The 22,465-nt window shown below is 51.5% G+C and overlaps 1 protein-coding gene across 1 annotated transcript in view; it reads left to right on the forward strand.

The window, feature by feature from the left end:
* Positions 1-6,968, forward strand: part of RNF40 (ring finger protein 40) — a 60,900-nt gene extending 53,932 nt beyond the window's left edge. The window contains 5 exon segments of the mRNA XM_083152208.1: positions 1,259-1,384; positions 2,668-2,808; positions 2,897-2,912; positions 2,915-2,994; positions 6,637-6,968. Of these exon segments, the coding sequence (XP_083008334.1) occupies positions 1,259-1,384; positions 2,668-2,808; positions 2,897-2,912; positions 2,915-2,994; positions 6,637-6,813 (540 nt within the window). The 3' untranslated portion in view covers positions 6,814-6,968.
* Positions 6,969-22,465: the final 15,497 nt, after the last annotated feature.

A 22,465-nucleotide genomic window follows, 5' to 3' on the forward strand; every position in this document is an offset into this window, starting at 1 on the left:
TCTGGCCTTGCCGGCATTGGTATGTGGACCTTCAGCTAATGTCGTGTCAACCACCTTACCAATTGCCTCTACGACCGGATTTGCTCAGCCAAGGGCCTTGTCTGCATCCAGATCTTCGGCGGCTATCTTTAACGGCGTGGCGCTTGAGACTTTTTTTTGTACTAAAGAACGAGGGTTTTTCTACCAAAGTTGTCAAAACCATAATTCAGGCACGTAAACCACCATCTGCCAGGATTCATAATCCGGATCTGGCACACTTATTTCTCGTGGTGTGCATCCGGCCAGTATGACCCTAAGGTTTTTACTGTTGCCAGAATTCTATCCTTCTTTCAAAGGGGGTTAGACATCGGTTTACGGCTAGCCTCTCTTAAGGTCCATATTTCGGCTTTGTCAGTTTGGTTCCAGAGAAAAATTGCTTCTCTCCCAGATATACGATCATTCACTCGAGGAGTTCTACGTATCCAACCACCATATGTTCCTCCTACAACACCATGGGACCTGTCTCTGGTGTTGCAGGCTTTGGCCAGACCTCCAGACTGAACCACTACAATCGGTGGAATATCAGTGGCTCACAGCTAATACAGTATTTATTTTAGCTATGGCATCAGCCAGACAGGTGTCAGATTTGTCAGCTCTCTCCTGCAAATCCCTGTTTCTCATTTTTCATTCCGATAGGGCGGTGTTACAGACCAGACCATCTCACCTCCATAGAGTAATTTCCACATTTCACATCAATCAGGAAATAGTGGTACCAGCGTTCAATTCTGAGGATGAACGTCTGTTAGACGTGGTCAGGGCTCTGACCATTTATCTGGAACGTACCGCAGCCATCAGAAAATCAGATTCTCTCTTTGTATTGTATGGATTCCACAAGAAGGGGCTGGCCAGCGAACAAGGAAACACTAGCCCGCTGGATTCGTATGGCAATTCAACAGGCCTACCAACTGGCTAATCTTCCCATACCTTTGTCAATCAAAGCTCATTCCACCAGGGAGGTAGGTCCATCTTGGGCAGCACGCCGTGGAGAGTCTGCCGAACACTATGCAAGGCTGCAACGTGGTCGTCTGTTCATCGTCTGTTTGTTAAGTTCTATGCATTTGACACGTTCGCCTCCCAGGAAGCTTCCTTTGGTCGTCGGGTTCTTCTGACACCTCAGGCAAATTCCCTCCCTTAAGTACGGCTTTAGGACATCCCCGATGTCACCCTGTGGGACCTCGAAGAAAGAGTTAACCTAAGGTACTCTCGTTTTCTCCCGCAGGTGGACGCTCAGCTCTTACAGGTGCAGAAGCTGGAGGAGCGGGAGCGGGTGCTGCACACATCACTGGCTGCCATAGAGAAGGAGCTAACGCTGCGCACACAGGCGCTAGAGATACAGAAAAGGAAGGTGAGTTGTGCTGAATGCAGGGACAGGGGTCGCCGGTGCCGGGACTACTTATGTATGTGGGGCTTATGAGCTGTGACTGATGATAGTTACAGTATACACACAACCCTGTTACATCTCCCTGCACACACTTTCCGGACTTGCTCTGGGATCGTTGCTTCCAGGATGCTTCTTACCAGAGCTCTGGTCACCAGTTCTCTTATACTGGCACAGTAACAGCAGTGCTACTGGTAGAGGTTGGCAGTGGTTACTGGTATGTGTCTTCTGCCACTGGTGGGGAGGGTGCTCTGCTGCAGCGGTCAATGGTGAAGGGGATTCTGCTTCTTCAGTCACTGGTGGCGGGGGGGGGGGGGGGGGTTCTGCTGCAACAGTCACTGGCGGGTGGGTCTGTGGCATCGGTCACTGGGTGGGTCTGCTGCATCGGTCAGTGGTGGTGGTGGGGGGGGGGGGGGCTGCTGCAACCATCACTGGTGGGGTGGGGCTGCGGCATCGGTCACTGGGGTATGGGCGGGATCTGCGGCATTGGTCACTTGGTGGGTCTGCTGCATCGGTCAGTGGTTTGGGGGTCTGCTGCAACCATCACTGGTGGGGTGGAGCTGTGGCATCGGTCACTGGGGTATGGGGGGTTGGTCTGCGGCATTGGTCACTGGGGTGGGGGGTGGGGGGCGGTCTGCGTCATCAGTCACTGGGGTGGGGGGGGGGTTCTGCGTCATCAGTCACTGGGGTGTGGGGGGGTGGGTTCTGCGGCATCAGTCACTGGTGGGGGGGGGGGTGACTGCTGCAACAGTCACTGATGCGGTGGGCGGTCTGCGGCATCAGTCACTGATGGGGTGGGCAGTCTGCAGCATCGGTCACTGGGGTGGGGGGGGGGGGTTTCTGCGTCATCAGTCACTGGGGTGTGGGGGGGTGGGTTCTGCGGCATCAGTCACTGGTGGGGGGGGGGGGGGTGACTGCCGCAACAGTCACTGATGGGGTAGGGCGGTCTGCGGCATCAGTCACTGGGGTGTGTGTGTGTGGGGGGGGGGGTCTGCGGCATCAGTCACTGGTGGGGGGGTGACTGCTGCAACAGTCACTGATGGGGTGGGGCGTCAGTCAGTGGTAAGAGGTGTACAGCAAAGTGACTGTATGTAGAAAACACAGACCCATCTGTAGGAAGGGAAGACATTTCCCTGCAAGGGTTTGTTTCTGACATGCACCACGTGTCCCCCTCCCCATTTGATCTCAGGGGTGGGACAGGGAGACTTATTGCCTTTATATTTTCTATTTCTCATCGTATTTTCCTGTAGGCCGTGGAAGCAGCGCAGCTCTCAGAAGACCTAAAAGTTCAGCTTGAGCACATTGTGAGCACTCTCCGAGATACTCAGAGCTTTGTATGTGACAACCGTACAGCTAAGGAGAAGGAGTCGTTCACTTTAAAGCGAGCACAGGTATTGGCATATACATGGGTGTCCACCCCCTTACCCCCCTTCCTCCTCTGCCCACCCTCTGCTAATGCTCTGGTGCTTCCACGCAGAGGAGATCTCACGGCTGCGGAGAAACTAGAGAAACAGAAGAAGATGGAAGTTTATGCAGATGCCGACCAAATCCTACAGGAAGAGATTAAAGAGTATCGGGTAAGATGGGAGAGGGCCCTGAGATCAAAGAGCATGAGGAGATGGAGCACAGTGGTCGGGTGAGAGGATGAGGAGATGGGGGCACAGTAGTCTGGGTGAGAGGATGAGGAGATGGGGCACAGTGGTCGGGGTGAGAGGATGAGGAGATGGGGCACAGTGGTCGGGGTGAGAGGATGAGGAGATGGGGGCACAGTGGTCGGGTGAGAGGATGAGGAGATGGAGCACAGTGGTCGGGTGAGAGGATGAGGAGATGGGGCACAGTGGTCGGGTGAGAGGATGAGGAGATGGGGCACAGTGGTCGGGTGAGAGGATGAGGAGATGGGGCACAGTGGTCGGGGTGAGAGGATGAGGAGATGGGGGCACAGTGGTCGGGTGAGAGGATGAGGAGACGAGGAGATGGAGCACAGTGGTCGGGGTGAGAGGATGAGGAGATGGGGCACAGTGGTCGGGGGTGAGAGGGTGAGGAGATGGGGGCACAGTGGTCGGGTGAGAGGATGAGGAGATGGGGCACAGTGGTCGGGGTGAGAGGATGAGGAGATGGGGCACAGTGGTCGGGGTGAGAGGATGAGGAGATGGGGCACAGTGGTCGGGGTGAGAGGGATGAGGAGATGGGGGCACAGTGGTCAGGTGAGAGGATGAGGAGATGGGGCACAGTGGTCGGGTGAGAGGATGAGGAGATGGGGCACAGTGGTCGGGGTGAGAGGATGAGGAGATGGGGCACAGTGGTCGGGGTGAGAGGATGAGGAGATGGGGCACAGTGGTCGGGTGAGAGGATGAGGAGATGGGGCACAGTGGTCGGGGTGAGAGGATGAGGAGATGGGGCACAGTGGTCGGGGTGAGAGGATGAGGAGATGGGGGCACAGTGGTCGGGTGAGAGGATGAGGAGATGGAGCACAGTGGTCGGGTGAGAGGATGAGGAGATGGGGCACAGTGGTCGGGGTGAGAGGATGAGGAGATGGGGCACAGTGGTCGGGTGAGAGGATGAGGAGATGGGGCACAGTGGTCGGGGTGAGAGGATGAGGAGATGGGGGCACAGTGGTCGGGTGAGAGGATGAGGAGACGAGGAGATGGAGCACAGTGGTCGGGGTGAGAGGATGAGGAGATGGGGCACAGTGGTCGGGGGTGAGAGGGTGAGGAGATGGGGGCACAGTGGTCGGGTGAGAGGATGAGGAGATGGGGCACAGTGGTCGGGGTGAGAGGATGAGGAGATGGGGCACAGTGGTCGGGGTGAGAGGATGAGGAGATGGGGCACAGTGGTCGGGGTGAGAGGATGAGGAGATGGGGGCACAGTGGTCAGGTGAGAGGATGAGGAGATGGGGCACAGTGGTCGGGTGAGAGGATGAGGAGATGGGGCACAGTGGTCGGGGTGAGAGGATGAGGAGATGGGGCACAGTGGTCGGGGTGAGAGGATGAGGAGATGGGGCACAGTGGTCGGGTGAGAGGATGAGGAGATGGGGCACAGTGGTCGGGGTGAGAGGATGAGGAGATGGGGCACAGTGGTCGGGGTGAGAGGATGAGGAGATGGGGGCACAGTGGTCGGGTGAGGAGATGGGGGCACAGTGGTCGGGGTGAGAGGATGAGGAGATGGGGGCACAGTGGTCGGGTGAGAGGATGAGGAGATGGGGGCACAGTGGTCGGGGTGAGAGGATGAGGAGATGGGGGCACAGTGGTCGGGGTGAGAGGATGAGGAGATGGGGGCACAGTGGTCGGGGTGAGAGGATGAGGAGATGGGGGCACAGTGGTCGGGGTGAGAGGATGAGGAGATGGGGGCACAGTGGTCGGGGTGAGAGGATGAGGAGATGGGGGCACAGTGGTCGGGTGAGAGGATGAGGAGATGGGGGCACAGTGGTCGGGGTGAGAGGATGAGGAGATGGGGGCACAGTGGTCGGGTGAGAGGATGAGGAGATGGGGGCACAGTGGTCGGGGTGAGAGGATGAGGAGATGGGGGCACAGTGGTCTGGGTGAGAGGATGAGGAGATGGGGCACAGTGGTCGGGTGAGAGGATGAGGAGATGGGGCACAGTGGTCGGGGGTGAGAGGATGAGGAGATGGGGGCACAGTGGTCGGGTGAGAGGATGAGGAGATGGGGCACAGTGGTCGGGGTGAGAGGATGAGGAGATGGGGGCACAGTGGTCGGGGTGAGAGGATGAGGAGATGGGGCACAGTGGTCGGGGTGAGAGGATGAGGAGATGGGGGCACAGTGGTCGGGTGAGGAGATGGGGGCACAGTGGTCGGGGTGAGAGGATGAGGAGATGGGGGCACAGTGGTCGGGGTGAGAGGATGAGGAGATGGGGGCACAGTGGTCGGGTGAGAGGATGAGGAGATGGGGGCACAGTGGTCGGGGTGAGAGGATGAGGAGATGGGGGCACAGTGGTCGGGGTGAGAGGATGAGGAGATGGGGGCACAGTGGTCGGGGTGAGAGGATGAGGAGATGGGGGCACAGTGGTCGGGGTGAGAGGATGAGGAGATGGGGGCACAGTGGTCGGGTGAGAGGATGAGGAGATGGGGGCACAGTGGTCGGGGTGAGAGGATGAGGAGATGGGGGCACAGTGGTCGGGGTGAGAGGATGAGGAGATGGGGGCACAGTGGTCGGGGTGAGAGGATGAGGAGATGGGGGCACAGTGGTCGGGGTGAGAGGATGAGGAGATGGGGGCACAGTGGTCGGGTGAGAGGATGAGGAGATGGGGGCACAGTGGTCGGGGTGAGAGGATGAGGAGATGGGGGCACAGTGGTCGGGGTGAGAGGATGAGGAGATGGGGCACAGTGGTCGGGGTGAAAGGATGAGGAGATGGGGGCACAGTGGTCGGGGTGAGAGGATGAGGAGATGGGGGCACAGTGGTCGGGTGAGAGGATGAGGAGATGGGGCACAGTGGTCGGGTGAGAGGATGAGGAGATGGGGCACAGTGGTCGGGGTGAGAGGATGAGGAGATGGGGCACAGTGGTCGGTGTGAGAGAATGAGGAGATGGGGGCACAGTGGTCTGGGTAAGGATGAGGAGATGGGACACAGTGGTCGGGGTGAGGAGATGGGGTCACACTGGCCATGGAACAGGACGCTGATTGGGGTGATAGGATAATGAGATGGGGTCACACTGGCCATGGAACAGGACACTGATTGGGGTGAGAGGATGATGAGATGGGGGTCACACTGGCCGGGGAACAGGACACTGATTGGGGTGATAGGATGATGAGATGGGCGCACACTGGCCGGGGAGCAGGACGCCATGATTGGGGTGATAGGATGATGAGATGGGGTCACACTGGCCGGGGAGCAGGACACCATGATTGGGGTGATAGGATGATGTGATGGGGTCACACTGGCCGGGGAGCAGGACACCATGATTGGGGTGATAGGATGATGTGATGGGGTCACACTGGCCGGGGAGCAGGACACCATGATTGGGGTGATAGGATGATGTGATGGGGTCATACTGGCCGGGGAGCAGGACACCATGATTGGGGTGATAGGATGATGAGATGGGGGTCACACTGGCCATGGAGCAGGACACCATGATTGGGGTGAGAGGGGAAGGATTCTCATTGTTCTATAAGAAGTATCACCGCTAGCCTGTTACTATATGTGCAGTAATGATCCTCTGTTACCCCTGGACTGTAAGTGTCCCCTGTGCCTTTATTCCCGTGCAGGCCCGCCTCACCTGTCCCTGCTGCAATACCCGGAAGAAGGACGCCGTTCTCACCAAGTGCTTTCATGTCTTCTGCTTCGAGTGTGTGAAAACCCGATATGACTCCAGGCAACGTAAATGCCCCAAGTGCAACGCGGCCTTCGGAGCGCATGACTTCCATAGGATATACATCAACTAGTGGCTGGGCCAACAAAGTGGATGGGACTGGTGACCCTATGTGTAGTAGTCCATAAACTCAGGGTCTGGACCACAATAGCTGTGTGATGGGGGAGGGGCTTGTCTGTTCAGAGTGGACAATAAAGAGACCAATAGGATCAACTTATCTGATCCACATGACGTGTGACATGTGTCTGACTATACAGGTTATATGTCTGGAGGTAGGTACAGCAAAGCATGACAGTGATGTCGTCCTCCTCTTCACTCACTGTGGGCGCCATTGCACCATGGTGGTGATACAGATTGTGTGTCAGTGATGTCATCTTCCTTCTCTTCACTCACTGTATGCGCCATTGCACCATGGTGATGTTACACATTGTGTCAGTGATGTCATCTTCCTTCTCTTCACTCACTGTATGCGCCATTGCACCATGGTGATGTTACACATTGTGTCAGTGATGTCATCTTCCTTCTCTTCACTCACTGTCTGCCCCAATCCACCATGGTGATGTTACACATTGTGTCAGTGATGTCATCTTTCTCTTCACTCACTGTGCCTGCGACATTGCACCATGGTGATGTTATACATTGTGTGTCAGTGATGTGTGTGTGTGTGATAGATTGTGACCTGGTGATGTCATTCTCTCCGTGTGATAGATTGTACTGTTGTTATGTCAGCCTTTGTGTGAGTTACATTGTAAGTCAGTGATGTCATTCTCATGTTTGTGGTAAATTGTCATGTGATGTCATGCCCATTGTGCGATTGTACCACAGTGATGTCATACTGTGTCACAGTGAAGATAAAAGATATAAGCAACGTTCATAAATATTTCTAATAAGTTGAAAAATATATATTTTAAAAACTTTTCAGTTATTATGATCAGATATGTATTCATTCTTACATCATCCACTAGCCAATCCGATTGTGTTAACTGTACCGTATAGGCTGCCTGTCTATTTCAGTGTATACAGAGCCTGGAAATGTCTTCTAAGTACATAAATTCAGTAAGACCGGGGCCCCAGCACTGCTGTTTTATACAACCTGTAATGCTGGCCTATCCCCCCAGGACTATGTCATGGCTTATGCGCAAGCTGCTACAATGGGCACCTTTCGGGAGCTTGCTTGGGCATCATCACTTACTCAGATGATGGCACAGCTAGTAGGTGGGCTCTCATCTGCACCATCCCTACAGCCTGTTATGCCATCCTCATCCCACTGGATTTCCCCCTCCCCAGGCTTTGGATCTACCTTGGGTGAGCTCATTATCTGCCTCTGTTCTGTGTCTACACCAATCCTTACAGGGTTGGCCTGATGCACTACGGGGCTACAATCAGGGAGCCCTCTTCATCCCAACCCCTCCTTCAGTATGAGATTGGGAGGATGAAACAGGATGATGAGACGGGGGGAACCTGTAGATGACAATGCTGACTAGGGGGACACCTCAGGCAAAGGGCCACCCCATCATGCATTACTGTGACCCTTTTATTCACAGCGGTAAAAAAGGCTGTGACCGGACGTCTGCCCTTACGCTCTGGCTACACCCTTCGGGTCCACAGATAGCGCTTCCTGGTCTCATGGGACCTGGCCAATAGGGGATTCCCTGTTACCGTCAGTAACAGCCTGTTACTGACTCCGCCCACTACGCAGTGGGCGGGGATATCGCTGCCACCACCAGACTCCTACGTGGCGCCTGGAACCATGGATACCTCCTCAAACCCAAACACTGGCACCGGAGTACTACCTGCTGGAGCGTGTGCATCGACACTCTGCTGACACCCCCAGACTGGAGTCGGTTGGTTCCCCACTGGTCACGGACCAGACCTCTGCTTCGGTAGCTGGCAGAGAGGAACTAGGAGGACGCTGGATCCTGTTACCCAGAACAGCCGGAGAATGGGATTAGTGCAGTAATTCTGTTGGTCGCAAGATGAAAGTAGTCGTCTTGGGCAATAGATGGTTTATTAGCTCCACTATAAGCTCTTAAAAGAGCCCTCTCCTATCCCTAGGAGGCACAGCATACAGATGTTACAGCATTGAAGTCAGGCAGAAGTACCAATACCAGGGCTCACATGCCCTTTTTATATAGACAGAAGGGATGCAGTTAAAATCCCGGCGGTCGGGATCCCGGCGTTCAGAATCCCGGCGTTCAGAATCCCGACGCCGAAATCTCGACCGCCGAAATGCCGACACATTCTCCCTCCTGGGGTGTCCACGACACCCCTGGAGGGAGAATAAATTAGTGTGCCGAGCGTAGCGAGGCACCGGGCCCGCTGCGTGGCGAGCGCAGCAAGCCCGCAAGGGGGGGGCGATCCACGTCCCCCCCTTGTCGGCATTTCGGCTGTCGGGATTCTGAACGCCGGGATCCCAACCGCCGGGATTCAATACTGAATCCAGACAGAGAACACACTGGCATCCAACGAATCAAGATTACATTCTTAAAAGGATGAGTCCAATTTCCTTAGAATATATAACTTCCAGGAATGGTGGAGATCATTTGATTATCTCCTGGACATGTTTACATAAAGAAACAGAAATGTCTGTGCATTACCAACACCTCGCACACAGGATGGCATGGGTACAGTGACCCATCACATACACAAGTTTCCTTACTAACACCTTTACACAGGAACTATAGACACAAAGCCTACTACCTGTGTTTTGGCCACTCACAGACCTTCTGACAAGAGGGGCAGATTAGCATTTCATTTCCTCATCACCAAAAATTGCTAAATCCCTTCCTCCAGAAATGTACAAAGTGCATTTTAAGTTTAGAAGTCCCAGCTCAGTGCTAAACATATATTTCATAAATACATATACTTTGTGCCTTGTGCCCAGCAACAGGCTTCAACTCACAGCAGCGCTGCAGAAGGGGGCCCTGTCCCAGCTCAGTGCTGCTCATACAGTTTAAAACACGTCAAGTGCCCTTGTACCAAATGACGGCGCAGCACGGAGGGTTATCCCTTCAGTGCTGTGGTCACCATTAACCCCGTGTGCCGGGCTCTCCGGCCCCAGAGGCCCTTAGTTTAGTGGACCCTGCTGAACCACCCAGATCCTCAGGCGCTATTTTCAAATATCCTTGGAGGACTCTAGCTTTATTCCCCATGGCTGCAGACTTGGAAAATGTCCTCTCTGACCCCCCTCCCTCAGGAGGGATAGGGTCATGTCGGTAACCTAGTGCGATCATCTCCGCTGTCCATTCCACCTGTGCCCCTGCAGTTTCAAAGGTGGAAAACCTCCTAAAACTTATTTGCATCACTTTAAAGGCGGTAGATAGGTATGCCCTGGCATCAGCCTGGTAAGGCCATGGTAGAATGGGCAACTACTCTCACGGCTGCCGCTGACGAGGGCATGCCTGCAGAGAACCTGTTCCCTACCATTGAGAGGGTACATCAGGCCACACCCTTCTTAGGGGAGGCACTTCTTGACACTGATCCCCTAACCTCCCATGTGTCTGCTTAGCGTGTTGCAGTACGGAGATCCCTGTGGCTGCGCATTTGGAGAGCAGCCTCGGCCTCTGAGAAAACCTTAGAAGCGCTTCCCTTTGAGGGTTCCCTCTTGTTTAGGTCCAAATTGGATACAGTTGTGGCTAAGGTAGCAGCTTTCCTTACCACTCACCCCTACCTTCCAGTCCTTTTGCTTCCAGGGCAAAGGGTAGGAGATATTCCTTTTCAACCTGCCAAGTCTTCCCGGCCAGGTGTAAGCATCCCAGGGACACGGGGCGCCCTGACTCTCTGCATGATGGAGAGTAGGTGGGAGGCTGCCTGTTGGGGTTTATTCTTCGGGAGACCTCAGGGGCCACAGGGCTAACAGTGGGTAGAGAACGGGTGAGCGCCCATTCCGGCACCAGAAAGGTTAAACTTCTTGGCTCAGGTCAAGTTACTTTCAGATTTGATTGTGCTGGCAGGAGCCAACACGCACAACAGAGGGGCTGCTGAATGTAGCCTGCTTTATTTTTTTATTTCTTCTTCGGGTTCCATGGTTCCCACAGGGTGACATCGGGGTTGTAGGCAGATCCAGAGGCCTGTGGCACCAATCAGCAAAGATTTCAAAGTTTCCCAGGATGCCTGGTCCCTCTCGCCTATAACCCCACCTTCGTGCTCAGCTCCCCAGTTTTTTGTTGATGCCAGCAGGAAGCTGGAGCACCGTTAAAATCAACTGGGATTACCTCAGAGGGGTAATCCCAAAGAAGCTATTATTTTTACACTGAGCCGCATGATGCGGCTGGGCTGCCTCCACGGTCAGTCATACTGATGGTTGTTCCGGCAGCTCCCTCACTCCTGCTGGCGCCAGAACTCCCCGCAACCAAGGTCAAGAGGGGTACTCGGCAGGGTAGAGACACGTCTCCCTCAGACAGTGTGGCCAGGTTACAGGTGCAGGTAAGGCTCTCTCTGAGCGCATAACGCTGTCACACTGCGCGCCGGCTGGAGACAGGCCACAGTAGCTGGGGTGGATACTGCTGATTGTGATATACAGTACGTACATTCATCCAGGGGGTTATACGTATTCAACCACCATATGATCCTCCTCCAACACCATGGGACCTTGTCTTTGGTATTGCAGGCTCTGGCTAAGTCTCCTTTTGAGCTATTACAGTGGAATACAATTGGATTTTGGCAATCACATCCACGTGATGGGTGTCGGATTTGTCTGCCCTCTCTTGCAGGGTGTGGGTATTTGCTTATGGAGGGGCAGAAAATAGACCGGCGCTTGCTTGGAGGATGGTGGGAAGACAAAAGTGGGGGAGGGATAGAGGTTAAAAGACAATGGAGATGGAAAAGCAAAGACAAAAAGAAAGGACAAAAAGAAAGAAGAAAGAAGAACAAAGATATAGATGAATTAAAGGTGAATACAAACAAAATAAAATCAAAATAATAATAATGAAAATAAGGAATCAATCAATCACAAAATCAAATAAGAAATACAAAATAAATAATAAAAATAAATAAAAATAAAAAATGGCGATAATGTTTTACAGCCCCTTTGAGATATTAGAAAGTCCCAGTGGTTAACCTGTACTGTGCTAACTCTTATCTAAGTACCTAGAGTCCGTTATTGGAGCTCCCGTGGACAGCAGAATGTAGCAGCGGCAATGCGCTGTTTGTTGTTTTCAGCGTGTCCGGACTTCGGCGGGTGACGTCACCGTCTCTCCGGCGGCTTGGTATAGATAGCGAGACAGCGTCTGACAGGTCTTCTCCTTCTCTGGGGGATCTTTTACAGCGGCCAACGCGTTTCACGTCACTAGGTTAACCACTGGGACTTTCCAATATCTCAAAGGGGCTGTAAAACATTATCGCCATTTTTTATTTTTATTTATTTGTATTATTTATTTTTTATTTCTTATTTGATTTTGTGATTGATTGATTCCTTATTTTCATTATTATTATTATTTTTTTAATCAATATATTTTATTCAAATTATCTTTTGCTTTACAATTTACAATATACAAGTAATTCATGGAAAACAAACATTAAAATTAGACAATGTTAATTAGAATTTTACGTAGGACACTGTGACTGTTTAAAATATAGATAATACAATGCGCCATAAAAACAACTCAAACTTATTTTTTAAGACAAGAAATAATAAAATGACACAAGTGTTGCTATAAACATTATTATTATTTTGATTTTATTTAGTTTGTATTCACCTTTAATTCATCTATATCTTTGTTCTTCTTTCTTCTTTCTTTTTCTTCTTTCTTTTTGTCCTTTCTTTTTGTCTTTGCTTTTCCATCTCCATTGTCTTTTAACCTCTATCCCTCCCCCACTTTTGTCTTCCCACCATCCTCCAAGCAAGCGCCGGTCTATTTTCTGCCCCTCCATAAGCAAATACCCACAATACGTTTAACCGCAAGACCTGGCAGCTCAAACATAAGCGCAAGTGCTGTTTTTGTAGGAGTAATTCCTACATACTTTTTCTTGCAGGGTGTGGTATGATTCACCGACAGTCGGGATCCCGACAGTCATTATCCCGACGTCGGGATCCCGACTGCCTGGTCTCAGACAGCGTGGCCAGCGCAACAAAGCCCCTTGCGGGCTCGCTGCGCTCGCCACGCTGCGGGCACGGTGGCGAGCTACGCACCTATTCTATTCTCCCTCTATGGGGGTCGGCCGTCAGTGTTTTAACAGTCGGGATCCCGACGTCGGGTTAATGACTGTCGGGATCCCGACTGTTGGGATCCCGACTGTCGGGACCCCGTCCGGCAGCCCTCTTGCAGACCTCTGATTCTTATAATCCATTCAGATAGGGCGGTGTTACGGACCAGAGCATCCCACCTCCCAAAGGTAGTCTCCAAATTCCACATCAATCAGGAGATCGTGGTTCCAGCGTTCAATTCAGAGAATCTCTGCAGACGATCATCTGTTGGACGTGGTCAGGGCTCTGACCGTCTAACTGGATCGCACTGCTGCTATCGGAATCAGCCTCTCTCTTTGTGCTTTATGGATCCCACAAAAAGGTTTGGCCAGCAAATAAACAGACGTTTGCTCGCTAGATTCGCATGGCAATTCAACAGGCCTACCAAAAGTGGGTAATTACACTACTGTGTAAACCCTTGGGAGCGCTTAGATTGAGTTGCTGGCTCAATGGGAGCAGCTGCTTGGGTAGGGAGGGTCAGTCCCTACATATACACAGGAAAAAAAGACAACACAAAAAGCAGCGCTCACATCCAATGATGAGTGAATCAGATTTGAAACTTCATATAACAATTTATTAAAAAACAACAATATTAAAAATGAAGCAGCATATAGATTATTAGACAAGTGTACACTATTGCAATAGGGTTATAGTGGCAAAAAATGGGGGGGGGGGGGGGGGATGTAAAAATACAATTTTAATTATAACCCTATTGCAATAGTGTACACTTGTCTAATAATCTATATGCTGCTACATTTTTAATATTGTTGTTTTTTAATAAATTGTTATATGAAGTTTCAAATCTGATTCACTCATCATTCAATTCAACAGGCCTACCTACCAATAGGCTAGTCTTCCCATACCTTTGTCAATCAAGGCACATTCCACCAGAGCAGTAGGTCCGTCATGGGCAGCACGCTGTGGAGCGTCTGCTGAACAACTATGCAAGGCTGCAATGTGGTTGTCTGTTCATACGTTCATTAAGTTCTATGCATTTGACACGTTCTCCTCCCAGGAAGCTTCCTTTGGTTGTCGGGTCGACCTTAGGCAAATTCTCTCCCTTAAGCACTGCTTTGAAACATCCCCGATGTCACCCTGTGGGAACCATGGAACCCGAAGAAGAAAATTCGAGTTATGGTGGACCTATCTTAGGTTAACTCTTTCTTCGAGGTCCCACAGGGCACCCACCCTAAATTCGGCCTGAGGTATTCATGTGTGATATGCTACGCTGTGACCTTCCACGACCTCAGTCATGTCTCGGTACTATATAAGTATGTCTGAGTACTTGGACATGTAGTCTGTCTGTCCTCTTCCTACTCCGCTTCCTGCTATGGGCTGGCTAACAAAAATGAGGCGCTGAGCATGGAGGCGGGGTTATAGGGGAGAGGGACCCAGCATCCTGGGAAACTTTGAAAGCTTCGCTGATTGGTGCCACGGTCCTCTGGATCCGCCTACAACCCCGATGTCACCCTGTGAATACCATGGACCTTAAACAAAGAGAGTTAACGTAAGGTAGGTCTACTATAACTCTCATTGTTTTTATTTTACACTACAGTGACAGGGAAGCAATGCTGGGGGTCTTGCAGACACCTGCGCTGCTGTTCAATCACCCAGGCCTGGCAGTTGCACACCACTCACGGGTGTTTGACCGTGGCTGGCCACGGGCACTTGGGGGACCGCAGCAATGACCGGGCACCGCTATGTGAGTTGGACAAAACCATAGCTACGGTGGCTGCTTCCAAACCAGCTGTCCTGCCGTTTACTCCCACACCATGTCCCTGTGCTGCTTTCCAGTCCTTTTGTATTCAGGCCAGGGGAAGCAGACAGTCTTTCACAAGAAACCAGCCAGCGAAATCCTCTAAGTCTAAGGGCAAATGTCCCTGGGCCACCAGGCATCCTGAATCCAAACTGGAGGACAAGCCCTCTGCATGACGGGGTGGTGCTCCTCCTGGGGGATCCCATGGTGGGGGTCGCCTGCTACAGTTTTTAGGCATCTGTCTGGATTCACTGACAGATGCATGGGTTTGTGATGTGGTCTTCCAAGGCTACTCCATAACCTTTTGCCGTCCACCAAGCTCGTTCTTTTCCAACAAGTTCTCCAAAGAACTTGGAAAAGTGCAGAGCTCTGGAGCAGGCTATCCAGAAGCTACTGTCGTCCAGGGTCATAGCTCCGGTTCTCGTGTCTAAGCGTGGTACAGGTTTTATGCCAGCTTCTTCTTGGTTCGGAAGCCCAATGGGTCTTTCCGTAACCTTGTAAATCTAAAGCGACTCATCAAATTTGTCAGGGTCCCACAGTTCAGGATGGAAACCTTGAGGTCCATTGGTCTGGCCTTACAAGCGGGAGACTACATGGCATCCCTGGACATCCAGGATGTATATCTGCATATCCCCCCAGCAAACGGTAACATCAACAGTTTCTGCGGTTTGCACTGCAGGGCCGCCATTTCAAGCTCTGCCTTTCGGCCTATCCACGGTACCCAGGTTGTTTACGAATATAACGGTGGTAATGGGCAGCAAACTTCACAATCAGGGTATACGGATACTTCCATATCTGTATGACCTGTTGATCCTGGGACTGTCGCCAGTGGTTCTCTGGGCCCACTTGACCAAGGCTGGATCATCACTTTGCCCAAATCTTCCATGCTTCTAGCCCAGTCCATGATTCATCTGGGGGCCCAGGACTGCCAGGGCTCTCTCTCCCTCAGGCATGTGTCAATTCATGCCTGCATGAGGGTCTCGGGCTCCATGGTGTTGGCCTTCGACATGGCAGAGTACAGTATGCACAAATTCTACTCTTTCCCTCTCCAACGAGAGATCCTCAGCAAATGGTCAGGGTCATATGCCAATCTGCGAACACCAGATTGTCTGGTCACCGGCAGTACTAATCTCCATGTCCTGGTGTCTTCTGGATCAGAACCTCATAGAGGGAAGACCATTTTGGATCCACCGGTGGACTCTCCTCACCACGGACGGCAGTCTCCAGGGTTGGGGAGCGGTCATGTGTCAAAAATCCTTTCAAGGGCTGTGGAATTCCCAGGAATCCCTGCTGTCAATCTATGTCCTTGAACTGAGGGCAGTCCTGCGGGCTCTCACCAAGTGGAACCTTGGCTTTGAGGTCACTCTGTGCAAGTCCAGTTGGACAAGAGACAATGGTGGCTTATAATCAACTATCAGGGAGGCACTCTGAGTTGGGCAGCCATGGCAGAGGCCTCCCGCATTTTTCGATGGGCGGAAGCCTCCTGCATCTTTCAATGGGCAGAGGGGAAGATCCTGGCATTATTGTCAATCTTTGTTCCGGGGGTCCTTAATTGGGAGGTGGACTTTCTCAGCCATCACACTTTGGATGCCGGCGAATGGTCCCTCCATCCGGACCGTTGGGGCAGATCCGAGGTGGACTTGATGGCCTCACCCCACAATCACCAGATCACCCTGTACAGGTCCAGGTTTCAAGACCCAGGGGCCTGCATGGTAGATGCCCTGTCAGCCCGTGGCTGTTTGCTCTAATGTACATTTTACCTCCATCTCGTTACTCCTCAGAGTGCTTTGCAAGTTGAAGGCAGAAAGGGGGCACGTTGATCTTGGTGGCCCCACATTGGCCGCGGAGGATCTGGCTCTCGTATCTACAGGCACTGTCATTGGCCCCTTCGATCCATCTACCTCTGTGTCCAGACCTGCTCTCTCAAGCTCCGTGCCTACATCCAAACCTGCAGTGTCTGGGATTGCTGGGGTGGCTGTTGAGACCTCATTGTTGAGAGCCAAAGGCTTTAATGCAAGTGTCATATCAACTATGCTCAGGTACCATAAGCCTTTTTTGGCTGGTGCTTATCATTGCATCTGGTGGGCTTACTTTTCCTGGTGTCACACTTGTCATTTTAATCCCAGGACTTTTTCTAGGGTTCTGTCTTTTCTGCCAAAGTGCTTGGAGGCTGTGCTTATATTCTTTGAAAGCGCAGTTCTCAGCTCTCTTCATCCTATTACGCAGGCAGTTGGCTTTGTTGCCGGATGTCTGCACTTTTTTGCAGGGGTTCTCTGAATCCAACCTCAGTTTGTTACTCCGGTTGCTCCGTGGGATCGATCTCTGATTCTTAAGACTCTTCGGGGAGCCCCATTTGAACCATTGCGGTTGGTGGACCTTTGCTGGCTTACCTGGAAAACAGTTTTCCTGTTGGCGATTGCTTCAGCCTGTCGGCTCTGTCCTGTCAGACTCCTTTCCTGGTTTTCCATTCTGAAAAGGTGGTTCTTTGAATGGTTCCTTCACACCTCCCCAAGGTGGTGTCTAAGTTTCATGTCAACCAGGAGATTGTGGTCCCTGCCTTTCAGAGGCCAGATGCATCTCTTGAGCAGCATTCCCTAGATGTGGTCCGTGCTTTGCTCATCTATGTGCAACGCACTAAAGCTCTTAGGAAATCGGACTCGCTCTTTTTCCTCTATGGATTTCAGAAGAGGGGTTGGCCTGCTACCAAGCAGACTATTGCCCGATCGTTAAGGTCTGTTTTCAAGCAGGCGTACTTGGGCACCTCACTCCCGGTTCCTATGGGGGTCCAGGCTCATTCCATGAGGTCTGTGGGTGCCTCTTGGGTTGTTGGGGTGGTGCAACAGCAGAGCAACTTTGCAAGGCGACAACTTGATCGTCCGCTAATACTTTTTTACGCTTCTTTGCATTTGACATGTTTGCCTAAGGCCGGAACATCATCAGTTTCTGTGGTTTGCACAAGTCCATCTTTTTCAGTTTCAGGCTCTGCATTTTGGACAGCAGGCTTCCCACCCAGGGAGTCCGGATACCTCCATATCTGGACGATCTGTTGTTTCTGGCACATGCAGTAGAAGTTCTCCAGGACCATCTGCCCACAGTGGTGATGGTCCTCGGACGTCTCGGCTGGATCATCAATTGGTACAAGTCATCCATGATTCCAGCCTATCAGTCTATGATCCATCTGGGAGCCGGTTAGCTACAACACATCAAAGTAACTACCTGCCCGTGGAATGCTGCAGGACACTGCTGTCGTGCATCCGATATCTCCTCTCTCCCAGCAGGGTGTCAGTGCATACCGGCACGAGGGTCCTAGGTTCGATAGTATCCACCTCTGACATGGCAGAATATGCCCAGCAGGTGATCCTCACCAATTGGTCGGGATCCTACCACGGTCACAGATGATAACCTTAAACAATGGCTGTACGTCTCTCATTTTACTGGTGGCTTATCGGCCAGAACCTCACAGTGGGGAGTGCCAGGGCGGCACTCACAATCTGACTGCCATGGTGCAGACATCTTGCATCTTTCAGTGCAGAGATAAAGTTTCCTGCTTTCTCAAACTTTTTCCCAGGAGTCCTAATTTGGGAAGCGGACTTCCTGAGCCACTAGACTCTGGATGCTGGTGAATGGGCCCTCCATCTGGCGGTGTTCCAGATGCTGGTACACCATTGCGGTAGACCCAGTGGACTTGATGGCATCGCGCCACAAACTCAAGGTCACCCTGTATGGGTCCAGGTCTCATGACCGAAGGGCTTGCATGGTGGATGCCCTGTCAGTCCTAGGGCCGTTTTGCTCTCATGTGCGCCTTCTGCAATTTTACTCCTCTTGCGAATGATCCGCGAGTGGCTCCACATTGGCCCAGGCTGTATTTGTTCTTGGATCTACATGCCCTGCCAATGGCCCCTCCTATCCATCTACCTCTATGTCCAGACCTGCTCTCTCAGAGACCATGTCCACACCCGGTTTACAGCATCTGGCTTTGGTGGCTCTGTTACAGGCCAGAGGCTTTAACTCTAGAGTAATCTCAACATTGCTCAGGGCATGCAAACCTTCTTCAGCAGGTGCTTCCATCACATTTGAAGGGCTTCTCCTGATGTTGTGCTCGCCACTTCAATCCCTGGATTTACCGCCTGGCCAGTATTTTGTCCCTCTTACAGAAGTGCCTGGAGGCTGGGTTGTGCTTCTCTACTTTGAAGGTACATGTTTCAGCTTTCTCCATCTTGTTCTACCAGAAGTTTGCGCTGTTGCCAGATGTCCACTAATTCCTGCAGGGCATCCTACATATCCAGCCTCCCTTTGTTCCCCTGGTACCTCCATGGGACTTTTCCCGGGTACTCACTGCTCTTCAGGCCCCACCATTTGAGCCCTTGCGGTCAGTGGACCTTTGTTGGCAATTGCTTTGGTCAGGATAGAGTGGCCAAAGAGAGTGCTGTGGATCACCATTCTTAATCTTCAACACTGACCGGGCAGTTTTTCCAAACGTTCCTCCTCACCTCCCTGCGGTGGTGTGCGGGTTTCACGTCAACCGGGAGATTGTGGTTCCGGCTTCTTGAGGGCCAGATACTTCTGGAAACATCCTCCTTGGCTGTTGTCAATGCATTACGCATCTACGTGTTCCGCACTAAGTCTTTTCGCAAATATGAGTCTCTATGTGTCCCCTATGGGTTTCAATAGAGAGGTTGGCTTGCTACTGAGCAGACGATTACCCGCTGCATTTGCACATTTGCTGTCATTCAGCAGGCATACTTGGGCACCTCCCTCCCGGTTCCTGTAGGAGTACAGTCACATTCCACTGGGTCTGTGGGGGCGTCCTGGGCTGTTCGGGGCAGTGCCACAGCTGAGCAAATATGCATGGTGGCGACTTGGTCATCCGCTAATACTGTACTTTCTTGTGCTTTTATGCATTTGATACATTTGCCTCCTAGGACTCTGCCTTTGGCCAGATTGTACTTGCTGCGTCACAGGCGCATCCCCACCCTAAGGTGGCTGCTTTAGGACGTCCCAGCATTAGCCTGTGGCCCCTGACGTGTCCCATAGAATAAAACAAGATTTTTGTCTTGAAAGGAAGAAAATAAATGCGCTAATATAATGAGAAATACATGACCATTGCCAGTACCTATAGTGGATAATTTAATGGTCGTAATTAATATAATGAGTTAAAAAGAAAAAACACATGTAAACTCCACATTAATATAAAGCCAATATGGTGGCTGTCAGGATCCGATCAGGTGATGGATCGAATAAATCATGCCTCCAATTATTATGTGTTATAAGAAGGCATTTCATGTAATCTGTTCGTGAAATCATGTCTTCTGTTGTTATTATGTGTGAGATCAATGTATTTCTGTTATTGTCTGTACAATTATGTCTGCTATTATTATGTGTGAGATCAGGACATGTCATGTAGTATGTGTGTAACCTTAATGTGACCCCTGCAGAGTGTAAGCACTGTGGACATTCCCTCAGAGTGACCATCTGCAGAATTCTCTGAAGTTAAATTGTCAGATAAGATCTGAGACCCCTCATAATCCAGATTGAGGGTTAGAGCAATATTGACCAGGCAACAGGCCAAAGGTGCTCCACTCCCTCCACTAAAAGTCTCTTATCACATGAGGAATGGGTATCAATCACTGTGAAAACAGCAGACGAATTCTGCATGTACTGTAGAAGATCCATTATCTAGGGACATTCCCTAGTGACCAGCAAGGAAATGGTCAAAATCCCAAGGGTGGGAGGGATGAGGGAGCCTGAGGGTATATCTGCTTATTTTGTCCATATAGCAAGTGGTTACTTCTTGGGGAAACAGCAAGCTGTCTGGAAGCGACCCATTTGATTCAGGTGGAGACACCCCCCCCCCTACAGAATGAGTTCTTGGGTGTAAGATACAGTTCTGTCATTTTTTAATTCCCTTTTATTTCTGAGTTGTATTTCTCTTGTGTGTACTTTTAAAATCATTGTAATATCTTGTAACCATTTTTTATCAGTAAAGCTCTGTAGTATTTTCTTGGAATAAATAAACATATTCCCAGTTCTGATGTTCTGTTCTTAGGACCCTTTATGCCAGAAGAGAACGCTACAACGTTACCTTACTATGTTTTATACTGTATTGTGTGGTCAGATGCCAGCAAGGCGTACCTTGCGTAATTTTGAAAGCGCTAAATCAGGCTTTGCTGGTGGCAGTGTACCTCATAGATGGGACCCGTGTGTCCAAAGTGAACCCCAGTCACGGCCGGAGCTGCTCAGATTGACGTATCTGAAGAGGCGACCGGTGGGTTCCGTGACATTTGGTGGCAAACGGTGGGATTGAGAATATATTTTCTTTTTAACAATTTAAGTGAGTGTGGGTAGAATTTTGTGAGAAATACCCACATCACCAGAATCAGAACTCAGAGCTTTACTATCATTTTAAAAGTCACACAGTGAGTGCTATCTCTGTTCTCCTCCCTTCTCTTTTTTTCTTTCCTATCTTTATTTGACAAGTGTGAGACTCAGGATGGCTGATTACCAGCAGATGAGGAGAGATGACCTGGCGGTCGTGTGTGTTCAGAGGAATATCCCTTGGTCTGGCCAGAGTAGAGAACGTTTGATTCGGGCACTCCTGGATGTCGATTGGACTCTAGCTGCTGGAGGAAACCAGTCCATGGACAATCCTACCCCAGGGGCTCAGTCAGCACTGGACAGTACAAACGATGCCGCGCCAGGGTTAAACCCTTCTGCTGGACCCAGCAAGTCTACACTGGCGAGTTACCTTCAAACTGCTATCAGGCAAATGAAGGATGTGAACCCAGCCTTCGCCCTACAGCTGATACAACACTACCAAGCAATTGCTGACAGAGAAGCTGCAGAGCACAGAGCCCAACGAAGGGCTGAGGCTTCAGAGCATCAGGCCGAGCATGAGCACCAGTTGGTGCTGGGGAGGCTCAGAGGCCGGATCACTGTTGGTGAACCAGTGGAGGATGATACAGGGCATCATGATGGCGAACCTTTACGTGAGACTTTATCTGCCGTGGCTACTGAGTTAGCAGGAGATGGGCTTCGTACTGAACTTTTACTGTCTGTGGAAGTAAATAATGTGTTGGATCATGATGTGGACTCTGTTATCAATCGTGGGGAGCCTAACAAGGGACAGAGGTCCCAAATCACCGCTAACGTGAATTTCACCGGACCGCGTCATGCACAGTTCCCTGTCTTGGAAACAGACAGAGGAAGCCAAGTGAGTGTCAGCTTGGTTGTGAGTAATGAGCTGGCCCTGGACACTACAACCGATGCTCAGTAGGGGCTGGTCCGGGGTCCTGGGCTCCAGGGCTGATGTCTCCGGGGTCCAGGATCCGAAGAAGTCCAAAAGGGGTACCTAAGGAAGGAAATCCTACTCACCTGGTCCCCGGCGATGACATCGGCATCCTCTCCGGCAGACGCGCTGCTCCCGGCTGGTACCCGCTCTCGGACTGAAGAGGCGCAGAGATTTTCATCTTCCGCGCCTTTCCTCCGGATGATTCTATTGGCCGCCTAGCGGCCAATCAGGAGCCGACTTTCTCGGCTCCTGATTGACCGCTAGGCGGCCAATGGAATCATTCTGAGAAGAGGCGCAGAAGATGAAACATCTCTGCGCCTCTCCAGTCCGTGAGCGGGTACCAGCCGGGAGCAGCGCGTCTGCCGGAGAGGATGCCGAGGTCGTCGCCCGGGACCAGGTGAGTAGGATTTCCTTCCTTAGGTACCCCTTTTGGACTTCTTCGGATCCTGGACCCCGGAGACATCAGCCCTGGAGCCCAGGACCCCGGACCAGCCCCG

The sequence above is a fragment of the Crinia signifera genome, chromosome 7 (genome assembly GCF_055691185.1).
Source record: "Crinia signifera chromosome 7, ASM5569118v1, whole genome shotgun sequence".
In the NCBI taxonomy this organism is placed as follows: Eukaryota; Metazoa; Chordata; class Amphibia; order Anura; family Myobatrachidae; genus Crinia; species Crinia signifera.